This window comes from Oncorhynchus kisutch, linkage group LG10 (genome assembly GCF_002021735.2).
Source record: "Oncorhynchus kisutch isolate 150728-3 linkage group LG10, Okis_V2, whole genome shotgun sequence".
NCBI lineage: Eukaryota > Metazoa > Chordata > Actinopteri > Salmoniformes > Salmonidae > Oncorhynchus > Oncorhynchus kisutch.
In genome coordinates, this window is record NC_034183.2 from 62329975 (window position 1) to 62349485 (window position 19511).

Genomic DNA, 19511 nt, shown 5'->3' on the forward strand with positions numbered 1-19511 from the left:
AATCTGTTGTTCTGCTCCTGAACAAGGCAGTTGTTCACTGTTCCTAGGCCATCATTGAACATAATAATTTGTTCATAACTGTCTTGCCTAGTTAAATAAAGGGAAATAAAATATATATATAAATACTAAGAGGGGTAATTCAACAGGGTGTGTGTCTGATAATCACTGATATCAGAAGCCTGGGGAACTGTAGCCTACTATACTGTAGTCTGATGCTACAAACAGAATACAATGCAAACCAGCACGACCACAATTTTGACTTCCTAAAATGTTTATTATCTTAGGTTGTTGTAAGATAGACTTGTCTAGTTTCACTGCACCCTTTCTGTAGTGGGCTAGTGTGTCAGGCTAACACAACATTTAAATCACACTACTATAGATAGCTATTACGTTTTCCTTAGATATCTTTGTGATATTTTTACTACCCACAGATCACACCCTCTTAGTCTGATACCCTCTAAACATTATTGTCCTTCTCTGTTTGCTTGGGTGGCTTGTTGGGTGGATAGCACAGTTGGAATGTGGTGTGCCCAACCTTCAATAAAGGTGTATGTAGTAGTAACTAGGATGATTCTTGTTGGATATGTTTTTATGCCGTATGAACTTTGGGCATTGTTTGGCATTACACTATAGCCTTTTGGTGTTCTGGCATTTCATCCCAAATATGTCTAGAATCTATTATTGGTAATGACAACTAAGTCAGTGGTTTAATGTCATTACTAGATAATTCAATCTCCAATGTTTTAAGGTGGAAATGAATTTAGATTGGTTTGATTGAAGTCAGTAAATGTGAGTGAGTAGCACCCTGGAATCTAACAGGGGACTGGCCCTGCCACATTCCAGTGTTTCTCCATTGGAAGTCTACCAATGAGGAATCACACTGTTATAATAATGTGTATCTCTTAGTGTTGACTCCCTTGATTTAGAAAAGCAGTGCCTATTCAACAATGTCTATAACAAAACTATCTTTATTGATTTTGCCCAGGTAAGACAAAGTAAATATATTAAAAGATAGGAATGCAGGTGTGTAGGAATGGAGAGAAAGTGAGAGAGAGAGAGTGGGATGTAGAACAGGAGAGAGGAACAGGTCTACCCAGTCTGTTCCTCTGGTCTAGCGCCTTCATGATGACACACCTGTTCTTTGGGGTGGAGCTGAGGCAGGTGGCTGCTGTTTAACTAGAGAGAGGAGACACGGCTACAGAGAGAGGTACAGCGAGGAGAGGGAAGTGAAGAGTAAGGTCATTTCACTGGGACTGACAGAACACACAGCCTCCCAGGATGTTCAGCAAGAAGAAGGAGTACGACCTGGTGAAAGTGGCCCAGTGAGTTTGCCCTCCGTTGCCTGAACTTTGATGTGTCATGTTTCCTTCTCTTTGCTTCTCTTTTCTCTGTCTCTTATTTCTCTTTTTCATTTCATCTCAGCCTGCTTGTATTCCCTGTAGGGGTGACCTGGAATCTAGTCCACTGCACATGTGGGCATTTGTTGACTGGTCTTTTCTATGTCCGACTTGGAATGATAGTTCTTTTGAGAGTCTGCAGTCTTCCAGGAAAATGCAGGAGATGATTTAGATGAAGTATCAGATTTGATCTGTGAGCACTTAGTATTGGTAACGCCTCATTGCTACCTTACATAAGCGTAAAATATATCTTATCTGCTGCCGATTGATGATGAGACAAGACAATAATTTCTGTAGTAACTGTCACAATTGGTTTACTTTACTGAGAAAAGAGTAATCTCATTGGTTTTTGGACTGTGTTGTATGTAACCACTGATGTGTGCCTTTAGCAATGGGGTGTGACATGAAGGTGCATTGATCTTCCACATCGCTCTCAGTATTCAGTAGATGGCTGCTCTGACTATGTAGACAGAGCAACAATAGCTCTGATGGATAATACTATGTTACACTAAAGTGGCCTGGCCCGGTAACAAAGAGCCCAGAGCACATAAACGCACTGTTTGAAGAAGTGTGATCTCACAGAAGTGAGTGACAGACAGCAGATGTGGAATGTGTTTCGGTACATCGCTGGAACGCTCAGGATTTATGTTTATATAGAGAAGAGGGTATGTACTGTGTGTTCTGTTGCTTAAACAGGTTCTATCAGATTTGTCTATATACAAAGTTGCGTAGAGATGAATAGATAGTATGTTTTTGTGAAATATGTGCTATGTTCCTTTCAAGTGTGCCTTGATAAATCAATAATCTGAGCCTTATCTTTGAGTTCCTTTACATCAATGAACACTGTGTCACTCACCACATGCAGGAACACCCTCCACATCACTCCTACACTGGGGTGTGTCTTGGTGCTACAGGGTGTAGAGTCTGGATCCTTTGCAGCTCTCTATCTTATAGAACCAGCAGGGTGACTTTTAGGCTTCCCTTTAGTGTATGCCTGTCACACTCCTACTCACCCTGACATGTGTGTGTGCTGTTTGCTTTGGTACGGTAGCTATGCATTATCTAACTCCTTTTAACCTTCTTTAGGATGTGACAGGGTATGACAGGATATGTCTGCCAAACCTATGTGGACTTTGTCATTTTACCACATATACTAACAGAGATAAGCAGTTGCCTAAATGACTCAGAACTTTCAACAAGGCATGTATGAGATACTGGATACCACAATGTTGAAACAGTAAATCTCTCCCCCCACTATCACTATTAATTTATTGTCCCATTGGAATGTAATTGCATTCATCAGCTATTAACTTGGATCAAAGTGATTCATGTGGACATCAGTAGAATTCCATGTGCTATGTCACCCATTCACTGTAAATTCCTGAGGACACTCCTCAATAATCCATCAATGTGAGGGTGTGTACGAATAAATAGCTGACTTTCATAACAGCGACTACGAGTAGGAATGACAGAACAATAAGTACAAGAACATACAGACTTAAAGATGTGTTGATTGCTAGATGAGTGTAGATGATTGACAGTCCTTTGTGGAGTTGGATGGGGGAGGCCGAGGAATACTTTTTGTTCTGCCTGAGTCTGGTTCTCATTTGGATTATTCTACCAAACCTGGAGTCTGGTTCTCATTTGGATTATTCTACCAAACCTGGAGTCTGGTTCTTATTTTTGATTATTCTACCAAACATGGAGTCTGGTTCCTGAACATTCAGGTTGCTCTACTGATCTTTCTTAGATAGGCCTACTGGTTTCAACAATGTGTCAATTACACTGATGTGAATGGAGGTTTGTCTTTTCTCTTCCCAGGAGCCAAGGTAATGATGTGGCCGTGCTGGTGGCGCGCATGCAGAGCAATGCAGACCGGGTAGAGAAGAATGTGCTGCGCTCTGAGGAGCTGATGGCTGTGGTAAGAGGTCCTACCATCCCTACCCACACACTGCCTGTGTATGTAATTACACAGTTATACATACACCTTTACCTAACACGTTTAACAGATCATTTATCAATTTGCAATTCAACACAAATGTGTCATGATGGGGAGTGCCTTTCTGTTTCTGTTCCAGGACACAGTGAATGAAAAGAAGGACAGGCCCTTACTGCACCAGAAGGAGAATACAGAGATCCTAGCTGAGGCTGAGGGGCTGCTGAAGGATCTGTTCCTGGATGTGGACCGGGCCAAGAAGCTTTCACACCCACAGGCTGGAGAGATAGAGATTGAGTGAGTTCCAGCAAGAACACACACACACACACACACACACACACACACACACACACACACACACACACACACACACCCTTAGAATATATGAAACAATGGTTTTGTGACAGAGATACTCTCCCAGAGGCTCTCAGAAAACTTTCTGAACACACATGTTCTCTCTTTCCCTCTTTCAATATGACTCTTATTTCAAAAAAAATTCTGGTCCTCAGTGTGAGAAACCTCCATGACCGCTGGTCCAAGGACTGTACCATGTACCGGGACCTGTATGAGGCAGTGCAGGAGGTGGAGCTCACTCCCAGGATTGACTGGTCTCAGGTGCTGGAGGAGAAACAGGTGAGCCTGCCATATCCTTGGTAACACTCTATTCAAGACCAGTATGACCGTAGATGGTACTGTCCTGCCATTATATAACAACTTTGGTTGACCACCGCTTTCTGCTGGTGCAACCAAACCTTTGGTATTAGCTCCTAGTTTCTTGGAGTAACATATCTTTCTCAATGTAGTAGTAGTGGTACAAAACTTTATTATCCCCAGGGGGAAAACAGCCAAACAAAGTTAACAAGACATGTGGTCGGGGGTAAACATACAGCTGAACTCTAGAGGATTTACTATACCTGTATGTTGTGTTGTGTATTATAGAAGCAGATAAGTGCAGAGAGGTACGGGCCCAACCTGTCTGATGTGGAGAAGCAGATTGCCTCTCATAACATCCTGCACCAGGAAATCGAGGCCTACGGCTCCCAAATGAACCGCAGCACTGGCTCTCCGGTAACGACTACAAAGCCCTCGGCTGCTTTCTTCATTCTGAATCTCACCAAAACTAGGGATAAACTCGAAACAATGATAATCATGGTTTGTTTTCTGTCCACAGGCAAAGTTGTCTACCATTCAGAGACAGTACACAGATCTCTTGGTGAGTCCAGAAGTTATGTAATACATCTGTGTGTGCATTAAAGTATGGCTCTGACATGTCAAAGGGGATCAGAATGCTACACTGTTGTGGTTGTATTTGAACCTTCAACCATCGTTGACTATAAGATAGTCCAGGTGTGACTGATCTGTCTCTCCCCATGCTGTGTGGTGCAGGAGGCCTCCCTGTGGAGACACAGGTACCTGGCCTCTCTGTATGACTACATGCAGGGCTGCAGTAAGGAGCTGGTCTACCTGAGCGAGTACCAGGAGAGGATCCTCAGGAAGGACTGGAGCGACCGCATGCTGGACCCCCCAGGGGTGCGCATGGAGTACGAGAAGTTCAAAAACAACACTCTGCTAACACATGAGAGCGAGACCAACCAGCTACAGATGGATGGGGATCGTCTCGTTGAAATGAAGCACCCTGCCAGCTCCACAATACGGGTATGTTTATATGGCTACAAAATGTAAACCTTTCCCATTGTAATAGCTTAAGTATAGGACATTGAGTTACTCACCTCATCATCTACTCTGATCTTCCATGGGGCAATATGCTTGGTTTGTCTCAGGCACACAGCGACGCATTGCAGAACGAGTGGCAGAGCTTCCTAAACCTGTGTATCTGCCAGGAGGTACACCTTGACAACATAGACAACTACAGGAAGGTACGTCATCTCTTAACCCTGGGAAATGACGTTTCTTATGGCTCGTTGTCATGGCTCAATGTAACATTGCTCCTATGTGTGTTCCTACCTACAGTACCAGCTGGATGTAGAGACCTTGTCTGAGTCCATGAAGAGACTCAACTCTAATCTGGACCCCAAATCACTGAACAACAAGAAGAACCCAGAGATCCTGCTACAGCTTGAGGTGAGATTTGGTTTATTCTTTGCATCTAAGTTCAGTCGTTTCTATGACGTACAGCATTATTTCAATCTGTTCTCTAATATCTTCTGTACCTCATATCCTCAGGGTGATGAGAGAGCGATAGAGAGGAACGAACAGCGCCTCGTAGCCCTGAGGGAGTTCAGCAGCACCATTGCCCCTCTGAAGCTGCGGCGCCTCCGCCCCACCAAACCCACCCCTGTGGTGTCCCTGTGTGAATGGACCAATGGAGAGGTAGATAATAGCTTCATAGAATAGCATTGTGAGAGTTCTGAGAAGCTAAAGGGCAAGCTAATGTCCTGTCAATTGACAGCTGTAGCACAATATAATGATGCAAACTCCTGTCACCCTTAGGACTCAGTGTCTCAAGCAGAGAAGCTCATGCTAAAGTCCAACTTAGACAATGAGAACTGGGAGGTCCAGACCAGCACTGGGAAGACCAAAACCCTGCCTGGAGCCTGCTTCCTGGTCCCACCGCCAGACACTGAGGCCCTTGAGAAAGTGGAAAGGTAAAGAGGGAGAAAAAAACCTCTCCTTATTACAATGACCCAAAACTTAACCATCATCACAGGCGAACTGTAATGACATTGTGTGTTTGTGTGTCCAGTCTGTACAGAGAGCTTTCTAACCTGAAGAGAAAGAGAACTACTCTGATGGCCTCCCTGAGGAGCCCCGGTGTGGAGGTGGTGCGCTCAGTGAGAGCAGGTGAGTGGAACATCACTCCACTTGCTAAGAACTTTAGCAGAAATCATTTAGTTTGAACTCACAGTGGGACCCTAGTAGATACAGGGGACTAGACTCAGTGTGGCCCTCTCCTGTCCCCTTATTTCTCACTGTGCCCTCTGCTTGTCCTCAGCCCCTGTGGCTAATGCCCCAGTGGACCCAAAGACCACGGTGCTGGCCAGCCAGCTGGACAAGATCAGCAAGAACCTGGACCACAGTGAGAAGGACATCCTGAGCCGGCTGAGGGCCCCTCTGGATCGCAGTGACCCCACACGTGACCTGGCCAACAGGCTGAAGGAGCATGAGGTGAAGGGATAGTTTTTTATTTCAGACCACTGCAGCCTGCTACATAGCATCATTATAATGGACAGTGTGTTTCTAGAGTGTGATATCCATGGTGTGTTTTGCCCTGCAGAGGGACACCCTGACTGTTAGGAACCTGGAGGCAGAGAAGGCAGCGGTCCAGAGAGATATGGATCCCATCCTAGCCCAGAAGCCCCTTGGGCCCACCACCTCCGCCCTGTCCCTCAAACTGAGTGGTCTTAACAACAAGTTTGACGACACAAACGTCCTCTGTGACCTGTACAACAAAAAGTATGAATTTAGTTTACAATGTGACATTTTTTAAAACTATGTAAAGGTTGCGTTAGCTATATGTTCTTATTTTTTGACTTATTATTTACATCCAATTCCTCAAGATTATTCTCACTCACTAATTTCTTTATCTTGACCAGAGCCACAGCTTCCATGTTCTTGGAGAGGCAGATAAATATGGTGGACAACTCAGTCTCTGGCTTTGAGGAGCAGCTGGCTGAAGATGCTGCCATCCCTGATGTTCCCAACGTCCTCCAGACACGGATCGCGAAGCTTCAGGTAACAGTATTTCAGTCATATGACTACTTAAAGTTCATCACACATCATGTCATTATGATGGACTCTTACAAGTTGCAGTGAGTGTTTTGCTTTGATTGACCCATCCTCTTTGATCAGTCCCCTGTGTTTCTCCCTTGTCCTACAAACAGAACATGCGCAAGGATGTAGTGTTAAAGCAGGACGAGATGCTGAAGCTGAGCAGGGACATGGAGTCCACAGAGCAGCTGAGCAGCTCCCTGCAGAAGGGCTTCCATGAGTACTGCCCAGACATCCGCCGCCAGCAGACAGAGGTCAAACACCTGAAGAACCGCTATGCCAACGTCAACAGTCAGCTACAGGAGAGGTGAGAACCCCATCTGTCCCACAGCTAAACTCAGCAAAAAAGAAGTATCCCTTTTTCAGGACCCTGCCTTTCAAAGATAATTCATAGATCTTCATTGCAAAGGGTTTAAACACAGTTTCCCATGCTTGTTCAATGAACCATAAACAATTAATAAACATGCACCTGTGGAACAGTCTTTAACACACTAACAGCTTACAGACGGTAGGCAATTAAGGTCACAGTTATGAAAACTTAGGACACTAAAGAGGCCTTTCTACTGACTCTGAAAAACACCAAAAGAAAGATGCCCAGGGTCCCTGCTCATCTGCGTGAACGTGCATTAGGCATGCTGCAAGGAGGCATTAAGACTGCAGATGTGGCCAGGGCAATAAATTGCAATGTCTGTACTGTGAGACGCCTAAGACAGCACTACAGGGAGACAGGATAGACTGCTGATCATCCTCATAGTGGCAGACCACATGTAACAACACCTGCACAGGATCGGTACATCCGAATATCACACCCGCGGGACAGGTACAGGATGGCAACAACAACTGCCCGAGTTACACCAGGAACGCACAATCTCTCCATCAGTGCTCAGACTGTCCGCAATAGGCTGAGAGAGGCTGGACTGAGGGCTTGTAGGCCTGTTGTAAGGCAGGTCCTCACCAGACATCACCGGCAACAACGTCGTCTATGGGCACAAACCCACTGTCGCTGGACCAGACAGGACTGGCAAAAAGTGCTCTTCACTGACGAGTCGTGGTTTTGTCTCACCAAGGGGTAATGGTCGGATTCGTGTTTATCGTCGAAGGAATGAGCATTACACCGAGGCCTGTACTCTGGAGTGGGATCGATGAGGGTCCGTCATGGTCTGCGTGATTTCCTGCAAGGCAGGAATGTCAGTGTTCTGCAATGGCCAGCGAAGAGCACAGATCTACGTCTGGGACCTGTTACCCCCCCCCCCCACAGAAATGTTCAGGAACTTGCAGATGCCTTGGTGGAAGAGTGGAGTAACATCACATAGCAGGAACTGGAAAAACTGGTGCAGTCCATGAGGAGGAGATGCACTGCAGTACTTATTGCAGCTGGTGGCCACACCAGATACTGACTGTTACTTTTGATTTTGACCCCCACTTTGTTCAGGTACACATTATTCCATTTCTGTTAGTCACATGTCTGTGGAACTTGTTCAGTTTATGTCTCAGTTGTTGAATCTTGTTATGTTCATACAAATATTTACACATAAAATAAACGCAGTTGACTGTGAGAGAACGTTTCTTTTTATGCTGAGTTTTTATGTCAGAGTTATATATGTCTTGTGTCTGTGGTTACTTCTGTGGTCTATGATATACTGATGCTTTAAAAAAATCTATTGTTATAGAACGGTTCTGCTGCAAGAGGCAACCAATAAGAATCAAGGCTTCCAGAGCTCTGTCCAATCATTGAACTTATTTTTGACCAACCTGCCTAATAATACGATCAATCCAAGTGATGGACTTTCTCAAATTAACTCCAAGCAGAACTCTCAGAAGGTTTGTGGGTTTATTTTTGTGTTATTTTATCTCAACAATTGTCCGTGCTATGAACATCGTCAGTTTTCTGCAGTACATTTATTTTGTTCTTATTGTGTGTTTGCTTTCTTTTCAGAGAGTGGTGGAGGATATAAAAAGGAAATCAGATGATGTGGGCTTAGCAGTGAAACAGTCCCGTGACTTGCAGAATGTCCTCAATGTGAGTTAAAAAAATACATCTAATCAGAGCTACCATTAAAAATGTCCATATCAGTTGAAGGGTTTTGGTCAATGTTGTTCTTAAAAGAGAGAATATATATTCACCATGTCTCGTAGGAGTATGAGGCCAAATCTGATAAGTACCGTGGTACACTGAAAGATGTGGATGATGAAGATGCCAAAAGACGTCACACATCCGCCATGGCTGACGCTGTGCTTAAAAAGGTATTGTGGACCTGAGAGACTGCAACAATCCTCATCCTATAGTTGACTTAATTTGCATTCAAGTTTGGGCATTGATTCAATATCCATGATCTGACTAGAGGCTGTATGTTTCTGTTTCAGGAAAGAGCTCTACTGAACCTCTACTCAGAGGTGTCTGCAGAGAATGATCAGCTTCTCAACAAGATGGGATTGGCTAAGAACATAATTGCCCAGGTATGACACAATTACTTTGTAAAACATCAACACAGTGGATTCTGTAATTCCCTAATGAAAAAACCCACTCTAGTATAGGTTAAATTATATTGTCCACTGTTACCTGCTCTGAACAGAATGAAGAGAAGGTGAGCCAGGTGGTGGTGAAACAGGAGCGGCAGCTGCAGAGCCAGCAGAAAGACCTGGAGGAAACAGACGTTCTAAAGAGAGAACTGGCGGATGAGTCCACCAGGCGCTCCCATGCTGAGAATGAACTAGCAACATACAGAAAGAGGTTTGTTTCACTGAAAAGCCGTAGAGGTGTGGAACGAATGGAGGAGAGGGAAGTTGTGCAGTACTACCGTGACCCCAAACTAGAGGGTGACCTGGTGTCCCTGAAGAGTAGAATCCAAGATGAGACTATAAAACACTCTGGCACCCAGACAGAGATAAAGGTTGTCAATGAGAATATCATCCGCCGAGAGACTGAGCTGACAAATGTCAAACCTAGGCTGTTGACCAAGGTGTTGACTGAGTTTGAGAGGGACCCCCAGCTTGACAAGGAGGCCACCAAGCTGAGAGAGGAGATGCGCAAGCTGGAGCAGGAGGTCCAGGTGAGAGATACAGAGACGGTCCACATGAAGACTGAGATCACAGTTCTGGCACAGAAGAGACCGACTATCAAAGAGAGAGTAGTGAAAAAGGAGGTGGTGAGACTGGAGAAGGACCCGGAGATGCTGAAAGCAGTTCTGACCTTTCAGACCGAGATCTCAGAGGAGGGGTTAAGATCCAAGTCCCTCAATGATGACATATTCCGCACTAGGAGCCAAATAAACACACTTGAGAGGATCATTCCCACAATCCAGCCTAAGATTGTTACCAAGGTGCTGAAGAGGGTGGAACAGGACCCAAAACTTATTGACGAGGTTAAGACTATCCACACCAGCCTGGAAGAGGAGAACAAGATTAACAGTGATTTGATGAAGGAACTCACCAGCCTCCAGATCCGCTACAGTGAAGTGGAGAAGGTACGGCCCAAGCTTGAGGTCAAGGAGATCATCAATGAGATCTATAGGGTGGACCCTGAGACAGAGGTGGAGCTGGTGAGGCTAAGGAAAGAGCTGCATGACTCTAATCGAAACCGCACTGATCTGGAGAAAGAAATCGACTCAGTTATGGTGGATCTTAAAACTCTGCGTTCCCAGAAACCCAAGTCAGAGTACAAGGAAGTGACCCAGGAAGTGATTAAAGAGGAGAAGAGCCCAGAGGTCATCAGGGAAATTAAGAGGTTGAACGACCAGGTTTCACTTCTGCGGGTCTCATATGACAGCACCCTGAATCTGCTGAGCCGCCTGCGCAAAGAGAGGGATGAATGGAAGGTTGAAAAGTCTAAGTTAGAGACAAAGCTTGTAAACAAAGAGGTGGTCAAATATGAAAATGACCCCCTACTGGAGAAGGAGGCTGACCGTCTGAGGAGAGATGTGAGGGAGGAAATCCAGCAACGACGCAACATGGAGGAAACTGTCTTTGACCTGCAGAACAAGTACATCATGGTGGAAAGGCAGAAACCAGAGGAGAAGATTGTGATGCAGGAAGTGGTGCGTCTTGAGAAGGATCCAAAACAACTCCTGGAGTATGAAAAGCTGAACAAGAACTTGGATGAAGAGGTTAAATCCCGTAGAAAACTGGAATTGGAAGTTCGACAGTTGAGAGCCCTGGTTGAGGAGAAAGAGAGAAACTTGGCACTGATGGATGACCGGCAAAAAAAGATTCAAGTAGAAACAGAGCTTAGACAGATCAAATCTCGCATCCTTGAGCTTGAAAATAGCCCTCAACCCATTGCGGAGAAGATCATTATTGAGGAAGTCCTCAAAGTGGAGAGAGACCCCAAGCTTGAGAAACTAACCAGTGGCTTACGCACAGACATGGATATGGAGGAAACCAACATCAGTCAGTTGGAAAGGGACATCCGAAACCTGAAGATCAAGTTGGACATCCTGCGCAAGGAAAAGTCCATTGAAAAGACTGTATATAAAGAGGTGATTCGGGTGGAGAAGGACCAGAATGTGGAGGCTGAGAGGGACCATCTCAGAGATCTAGTGTTGCAGGAAAGAAGTTCCAGACGGGATCAAGAAGATGAAATCCAGAGACTTAATACCAAAGTGACCCGGCTCCAGACCACAAAGTCAAGCACCTCTCACGAAGAAACAAGCATCACCCTCAATAGAGATTCCCTGATGAGAGAGAAGGAAAATCTCCTCCAAACACTGAGGACTTTGGAGTCTGAGAAACATGATTTAAGTATATCGTTCCAGCTGCAATCCAAGCTGATGAGTGAGAGAAACCAGATAAACAGGCAAAGGGGCTTCAAGATGGATTCTGAGGTACAACGTCTAGAGAAGGACATCCTGGATGAAAAAGACCGGATACACCAAAAGGAGACCTACATTATGGAGCTGCAGAACAATCTTAAGAAAGAGGACCACTCTGAGACACACACCAGAGAGACCAACCTCTCCACTAGAATCAGCATCCTTGACCCCGAGACTGGCAAAGACATGTCACCATATGATGCCTACTTAGAGGGCCTGATTGACCGCAACAAGTACATCCACCTTCAGGAGCTAGAATGTGACTGGGAGGAGATCACCTCAATGGGTCCAGATGGGGAGACCTCGATTCTGCAGGATCGCAAGAGTGGAAAGCAATTCTCTGTCAAGAATGCTCTAAAGGATGGCCGCTTGACCCAGTCCGATCTGAACCGCTACAAGGAGGGTAAAATGCCTATCTCAGAATTTGCTCTCCTGGTCGCTGGGGATTCCAGACCAAAGCCTTACATTGGTCCAATCGCAACACCAAGGACACCGACAAAGACCACTGCGGCATCTTCTTTGAGCACAATGCCATCATCACTAAGGTCTTCCTACTCAAGTCTCACAAACAATAGATACGGCAGCAGTAGCAACCTGAATATTTCTAGCGGTGATGAGCTCTTCCCAATCTCTGGGGTGCTGGACTCCACCACCAACAGCCGTATGTCTGTACGTAGTGCCCTGACTCGAAACCTTATTGACCCAACCACAGCCCAGAAGCTCCTGGAGGCACAGGCAGCCACGGGTGGCATCGTCGACCTCAACAGAAAGGACAAATTCTCTGTTCACAAAGCAGTTGAGCTGGGTCTCATTGACAAAAGTCACATGCATCTGCTACTGAATGCTCAGAAGGCCTTCACTGGAGTGGAGGATCCTGTGACCAAGGAGCGTCTCGCAGTAGGGCAAGCGGCTGAGAAAGGCTGGATACCTCAGGATAGTGCCATGAGGTACATGGAAGCACAGTACCTGACTGGGGGGCTGGTGAACCCCCATAAAGCTGGTCGCATCAGTGTCGAAGATGCTCTTAACACCAAGATAATCGACAGCACAGTAGCCAAGAACCTCCAAGACAAGTCTGCCCACACCAAAGAGTTGATTGACCCCATCACAAAAGAGAAGATCTCGTACAAGGAGGCAATGGATCGCTGTAAAAAAGATGTCACTACAGGGCTCTTGCTGCTCCCTGCAGCCTCCAGCGGTGACTCCAAAGATGCACCATCATACTCCAACTATCGAATCCCTGGCTCCTACAGCCAAGTCTAGACATGTGGCTGACACACATTCCAGATCTAGAGAGATGCTACAGCTCCAGGTGCTAAATAGAAATTCACATCACAACAACACAAACACATGTTCTTTTGATGTTTTTATGGTAAAAGTAGAACATTTTTATAGTTCTGATTGTTGAAGTCTAGGTTTAACTGTACACATTTACCTGTTCTTTATTGATGCTATGATTCTCAAGAGTTGCTGTACACATAATTTAAATGAATGTTTGGTGAAGAGCTTTCTTTGATTTGTTTTTCAGTATTGTGAGAGCCATTTCTTCCAATAAACTTTCAAATAAGCACTCATTAAATTTTTCTAAACAAACGTTGGTCTCTGTGTATGATTACTCCTATATGATGGTGGTAATTGTTGAAGTTCAAGTTGTTTATTTGTCACATGGACAGGAACACATTGTGGTGTACTGTACACAGTACAAGGACATTCTTGCTTGCATGTTCACCTCTAAACAATGTGACAATAATAGAAAAAGTAAAAAAATAATCAAATAAAAATTGAACTCAATGGAAGCCTTTCAAAGAATAGTATTGTCTTTTCAGTAATGGCAGTGGCCCCCCTCTTTCCTGGTGTTTAGTGTGCTGCCCACTGTCAATTTCACTTCTGTGACCACATGATAACATGAGGATGTCTGTGTTTTGACATTCTCACGAGATGGCAAAACCATACAACAAGGTAGCATGCCAATGCAATAAACCGTGGATTTAATCTGGAGAGTTTCTGTGCTGCTGTGTGTCCAACCGGAACGGGCCGTTATGCCAGTAAATAAGGATCTACAGATGTAAATGTCCCTCCCCTTGTCCTGGTGAGAGGTGAAAGGTGTTGTGGGGACTGGAGAGAGTCCCCTCTGATGGGATGTCTAGTAAACAGATTAGTTGGTTACAGACAGGGCTTTATGGGATTACTGGACATGAGCCTGCCTGGGGGAGGAAATGGCCCCCTCCTATAAGTGGGGTCGTAAAATGAGGTTGTAAAATTAGTGACCTGGTGCCATAACTGGTTAAAATGATATAGGGAATAAAAACAGAGCGATTACAAAACACAGCCTAGCTATGAGAAGAATGCATTTGACAATGGTGAATTTGTCCATTAGGTCCAAATGTTATTGTATTTTGCACCGATTGGTGAAATGACTTGGTTCCATGCTGATGTAGATGATCCCTAAATTCCAAAATTGAGAAAAATCCGTCAAGCAACAACTTGAATGCCCTGGGTGGCAGATTGATCATTGTAATACTGTTATTTTAAACAGCAGTCAAAGGTCTAAGGGACCACTTTGTTGCTTTGTCCATGCTGTCTGAATTAACTGTCATGACTGAAACGACACAAATTATGGTGTACATTATGACGACAACTCACTCATTCACTAGCAGTACGGAAGATGGTGTGGCATGGAATCGTCCGTCCACCTCAATGAAAGTACAGTAAGTATCACGACTCAGGAGGAGACCCAGATGCAGACATTTTGAAGTAACAAAAGTGTATTACAAAAACGGGGCAGGCAAACGACAGGTCAGGCAGAGGTCAGTAATCCAGAGCAGAGTCCGAAACGTACAGAATGGCAGACAGTGTCACGTTGGTATAAAGGGATCAGGAGACAGGCGCAGGAATGCGTAATAGGGTTTTTTATTGACCCAAATTACAGCATGCCATGTAGAGACATGGGGATGAAGACCAAACAAACACATATGCAAAACAGGGTTGAAACCCAAAGAAAAGAGCGAGGAGTACCTTGAATAAATACACCGGGGTGAGACCTGTAACATACACGCACACAGTTGATACCACACGGGACGAAACCCGTAATCTGCACAATACAAGCAGCACGAAATCCTAAACACAGCACAGGTACTCACACGACCAACAGACATTGTAACAATAATCGACAGCCCAATGGTGTGAACCAAAGGGCACATTTAAACAATTACAATCAGTGGGAATGGGGACCAGGTGTGCGTAATGACACAGTTCTGGAGGGATCCGTGAAGTACCCCCTCCCTGACGCGCTGCACCAGCAGTGCAACGACACCGGCCCCGAGGATGATCACAGGAACGCAGTGTGGGTCGATCAGGACCCGATGCAGCTGCAGAAGTTGCGGCGGCGTCGGAAGGACGGACCAGTTGCGGCTCCTGAAGTTGCACTGTAGGACTGGCCAGCTGTGGCGATGTCGGACGGCCCAGTTGCAGCTGCTGAAGTTGCGGCAGCGCCGGACGGACCAGTCTCAGCATCGTCGAACGGGCCATTCCCGCTGTCTCCCTTGATGGTTGATTATTCTGTCACGTTGGTATAAAGGGATCGGGAGACAGGTGCTGGAATGTGTAATAAGGGTTTTTATTTACCCAAATTACAGCGTGCCATGTAAAGGCACGGGGACGAAGACCAAACAAATACATATACAAAACACAGGGTAGAAACCCAAACAAAAGAGCGAGGAGTACCTTGAATAAATCCACAGGGACGAGACCCGTAACATACACGCACACAATGATACCAATATACACCGGGACGAGACCCGTAATCATCTGTGCAATACAAGCGGCACAAAAGCCCAAACACAGCACAGGTACTCACACGACCAACGGACATTGGAACAATAATCGACAGCCCAATGGTGTGAACCAAAGGGCACATTTATACAATTACAATCAGGGAAATGGGGACCAGGTGCGCGTAATGACAGGGATCTGTGACAGGCAGGCTCATGGCAAGCCGAGGTCAGTAATCCAGGGTAGTGTCACAAGGTACAGAACAGCAGGCAGAATGGTAAAAACCAGGAAAACAGGGACTAGAGCAAAAACAGGAGTATGGGAAAACCGTGGGTAGGCTCGACAAGACGAACTGGCAACAGACAAACAGAGAACACAGGTATAAATACACTGGGGATAATGGGAAAGATGGGCGACATCTGAGGGGGTGAAGACAAGCACAAAAACAGGTGAAACAGATCAGGGTGTGACAGTAAGTTGTTTTCAGTTATTGTAAACAAAGCATAATGAATGACGATAGTAATTGCAGGCCCTTTTGTATTACTGTGTGATTATTGCCATAATGCCATACCACGGTCTTTGGCACTGATCCTGTGTCCACTGCACACAAGAGGAAGCATTTGCACCACTCTGTTTCCACTGTTGGGATGAATAGGCATCACTGACACCTGTCTTTCATTTAATACAATTTAGTGCCGCTCACGCTTCTAACACTGATGGCTGGGAGAGTCGACCTTCTTTCATTGCTGTGACCTCAGCAAACACATCGTACAGCAGCACTCCTCACTAACGGCTAGAAAATATCCCAACACTATTACATCCAGAGCAGCAAGGGGAAATGCACACATTTCTAAACAAAAGGATGGAATTAGGTCATCTGTGGCAATAATTCGTTCAAACACACCATAGCAGTGTTTACATGGCTTTGTTGACATGTATGTTGGTGGTTGTCTCCCCTTTGTAGATGGGATTTAAAGAATTTGTCATGATAAAATGTTTGGATGAAAAATAGGATCATGTTATAATTGAGCTTACTTTTGTAGATTTGGTTCTAAATAAATGAGTGAGGGGAGTTTATTTCCTTGAGCCAGATTTACCCTTCCGTGTGGGTTCAGTTGTTCACCTGGCAGGTTTGTGGATGAAGACTGACAGGGTGACAGTATGCCTTATTTGGGAAAAATGTACTCTGGAAGGCTTTGCCTTCTCTCCAATAAATACCACCTTGAGAGAGATTATCAATTTAAGCAGGTGTAATAATACACTTCGTGTAAAAAGACAACACTAATATATGGCAGTCAGTGCTTTATGACTATTTCACCCTCACCGAAACTGACAGTCAGGAACTATAAGAATCTGTAACTTTCAATTTGAGTCAAAAGTTAGCCCCTGCACTTTACATTTTTGTCACTTACAGTTAGTGCATTCATCTTAAAGTAGCTAGGTGGGACAACCACAGAGGTGGAAGAATAGAGCACTCGGGTTGGGGTGTAGGGTTTGAGCATAGCCTAGGGAGGGAGAAGCAGTTCCTCTTGCTGCTCTGTAGGCAAGTACCATGGTCTTGTAGTGGATGCGAGCTTTGACTGGAAGCCAGTGGAGCCTGCCGAGAAGCGGGGTGACATGGGAGAACTTGGGAAGGTTGAACACCAGGCAGGCTGTGGCATTCTGTCAACAGTGAGTTGCAGTAGTCCAGACGGGAGATGACAAGTGAATGGATTAAGACCTATGCACCTTCCTGTGTGAGGTAGGGTCAAACTCTATGGATGTTGTAGAGCATGAACCTGCAGGATCAAGTCACTGTTTTGATGTTTGCAGAGAACAACAGGGTGTTGTCCAGGGTCACACCAAGGTTCTTTGCACTATGGGAGGGGGACACCGTAGAGTTGTCAAACGTGATGGAGATGTCTTGGAGTGGGCAGGCTTTCCTTGGGAGGAAGAGCAGCTTCGTCTTGTCAAGCTTTAGCTGGAGGTGGTGGTCCGACATCCAAGCTGAGATATCTGCCAGGCATGCAAAGATGCCTGTCGCCACCTGGGTGTCAGAAGGGGGAAGGAGAAAAGTAGTTGAGTGTCATCAGCATAACAATGATAGGAGAGACCATGTGATGATATGATGGAGCCGAGTGACTTGGTGTATAGAGAGAAAAGGAGAGGGCCTCGAACCGAGCCCAGGGGGACACCAGTAGTGAGAGTATGTGGTGCAGACACAGATCCTCTCCATGTCACCTGGTAGGAGCGGCTTGTCAGGTAGGATGCAATCTAAGAGTGTGCAGAGCCTGAGACGCCCAGCCCTGAGAGGGTGGAGAGGAGGATCTGATGGTTCACTGTGTTAAAGGCAGTGGACAGATCTAGGAGGAGGATGGGAACAGAGGAGAGAGAGTCAGCTTTGGCAGTGAGGAGAGCCTCACTGATACAGAGGAGAGCAGTCTCAGTTGAGGGACCTGTCTTGAAGCCTGACTGACATTCTGAGAGAACTAGCAAGAGAGTTGGTCAGAGACAGCACGCTCAACTGTTTCGGAAAGAAAAGAAAGAAGGGATACCAGTCTATAGTTTTTGATGTCAGAGTGGTCAAGGGTTTCTTGAGGAGGGGAGCAACTCTGGACATTTTTAAGTCAGAGGGGAGGCAGCCAGTGGTCAGGGATGAGTTGATGAGGGAAGTGTGGAACAGGAGAAGGTCTCCACAGAGATGATCAGGGTGGGTTTATCGGGCAGTTTGTCGGGTGGCTGGACCTCACTAGTCTCAGGATTTTATCTGGAGAGAGAGGGGAGAAAGAGGTTAAGGCGTAGCGTAGTTGTTCTGTGTCAGTGGGATCAATAGACTCACTAGGCTGAGTGAATGAGGAGCTGATGTCATCAACCTTGTTTTCAAAGTTGTTGACAAAGTCATCTGCAGAGAGGGATGAGGAAGGGGTGGAGGATTAAGGAGGAATGAGAAGGTGGATAAGAGTTTCCTAGGGTTAAAGAAAGAAGCTTGACATTTGGAGTGAATGAAAGTGACTTTCAAAGAGGATACAGAGGGAGAAAATGTAGAGGAGGGAGTGAAAGGATGATAGGTCCTCCGTAAGTTTAGCTTTCCTCGATTTTCACCCTGCTCTGTATGCTCGCAATGATTTTCTCAGCAATGGAACTGGAGGGGAGGGCTGAGCCGGCCGGGAGGAAAGTGGACAGTACGAGTCATAAGATACGGAAAGGGAGGAAAGTAGGGTTGAAGAGGCAGAATCAGGAGACAGGAGGGAGAAGGATTTAGCAGAAGGGAGAGATGATAGGATGGATGAGGATAGCGTAGTGGAAGAGAGAGAGCGAAGATTGCGATGGCGCATGACCATCTGGGTAGGGGCTGATTGGGTTGGGAGGAGGAGGAGAGGGAGACAGAAAAGGAAACAAAGTAGTGATCTGAGACCTGGAGGGGGGTTGCAGTGAGATTAGTAGGCGAACAGCCTCTAGTAAGGATTAGGTCAAGCGTATTGCCTGACTTGTGAGTGGGAGGGGTCCGGGAAAGGGTGAGGTCAGAAGAGGCAAGGAGGGGAAAGAAAGAGATTGATTCATTTCTTTCCAAGGTAAACGTAAGTAGATTGAAGTTGCCTTCAGATATCAGGAGTCCTCTAGCTATAGATTGAAAGCTGCTGTCCAGTAGTCTTTCCTGTCCAGTAGCTGGCCATGTTCACGCAATCTTTAGTTCTGGGTCGTGACAAATGTTAGGCTGCGTTTACACAGGTAGCCCAATTCGGATCTTTTCCCACTTATTGGACCAATAATTTGGCAAACGATCCGAATTTGGCTGCATGTGTAAACACAGTCAAAGTATGCATATGATGTTGTGTATTCTTATGAATAAATTATATCATTATCATTATTATACTGATGTCATCCAAATTG

At 45.5% G+C, this 19511-nt stretch overlaps 1 protein-coding gene across 1 annotated transcript; it reads left to right on the plus strand.

Annotated features, from left to right (window-relative positions):
- The first annotated feature begins 1172 nt into the window (after positions 1-1172).
- Positions 1173-13463, plus strand: LOC109897379 (envoplakin-like). Its single transcript, XM_031834599.1, has 21 exons — positions 1173-1322; positions 3219-3318; positions 3476-3630; positions 3843-3966; positions 4273-4401; positions 4505-4546; positions 4720-4989; positions 5115-5210; positions 5305-5415; positions 5518-5664; positions 5785-5939; positions 6038-6135; positions 6287-6459; positions 6569-6747; positions 6888-7026; positions 7176-7369; positions 8733-8883; positions 8999-9082; positions 9199-9306; positions 9427-9519; positions 9636-13463. Exons 1-21 carry the CDS (start codon positions 1279-1281, stop codon positions 13131-13133), a joined length of 6090 nt encoding a protein of 2029 aa, XP_031690459.1. The 5' UTR covers positions 1173-1278; the 3' UTR covers positions 13134-13463.
- Positions 13464-19511: the final 6048 nt, after the last annotated feature.

Coding starts and splice junctions, on each gene's coding strand:
- LOC109897379 (XM_031834599.1), top strand. CDS start 1,279: ATGTTCAGCAAGAAGAAGGAGTACGACCTGGTGAAAGTGGCCCA. Junction 3,631..3,842: donor GCTGGAGAGATAGAGATTGA/GTGAGTTCCAGC, acceptor TCTGGTCCTCAG/TGTGAGAAACCTCCATGACC. Junction 7,027..7,175: donor CACGGATCGCGAAGCTTCAG/GTAACAGTATTT, acceptor TCCTACAAACAG/AACATGCGCAAGGATGTAGT.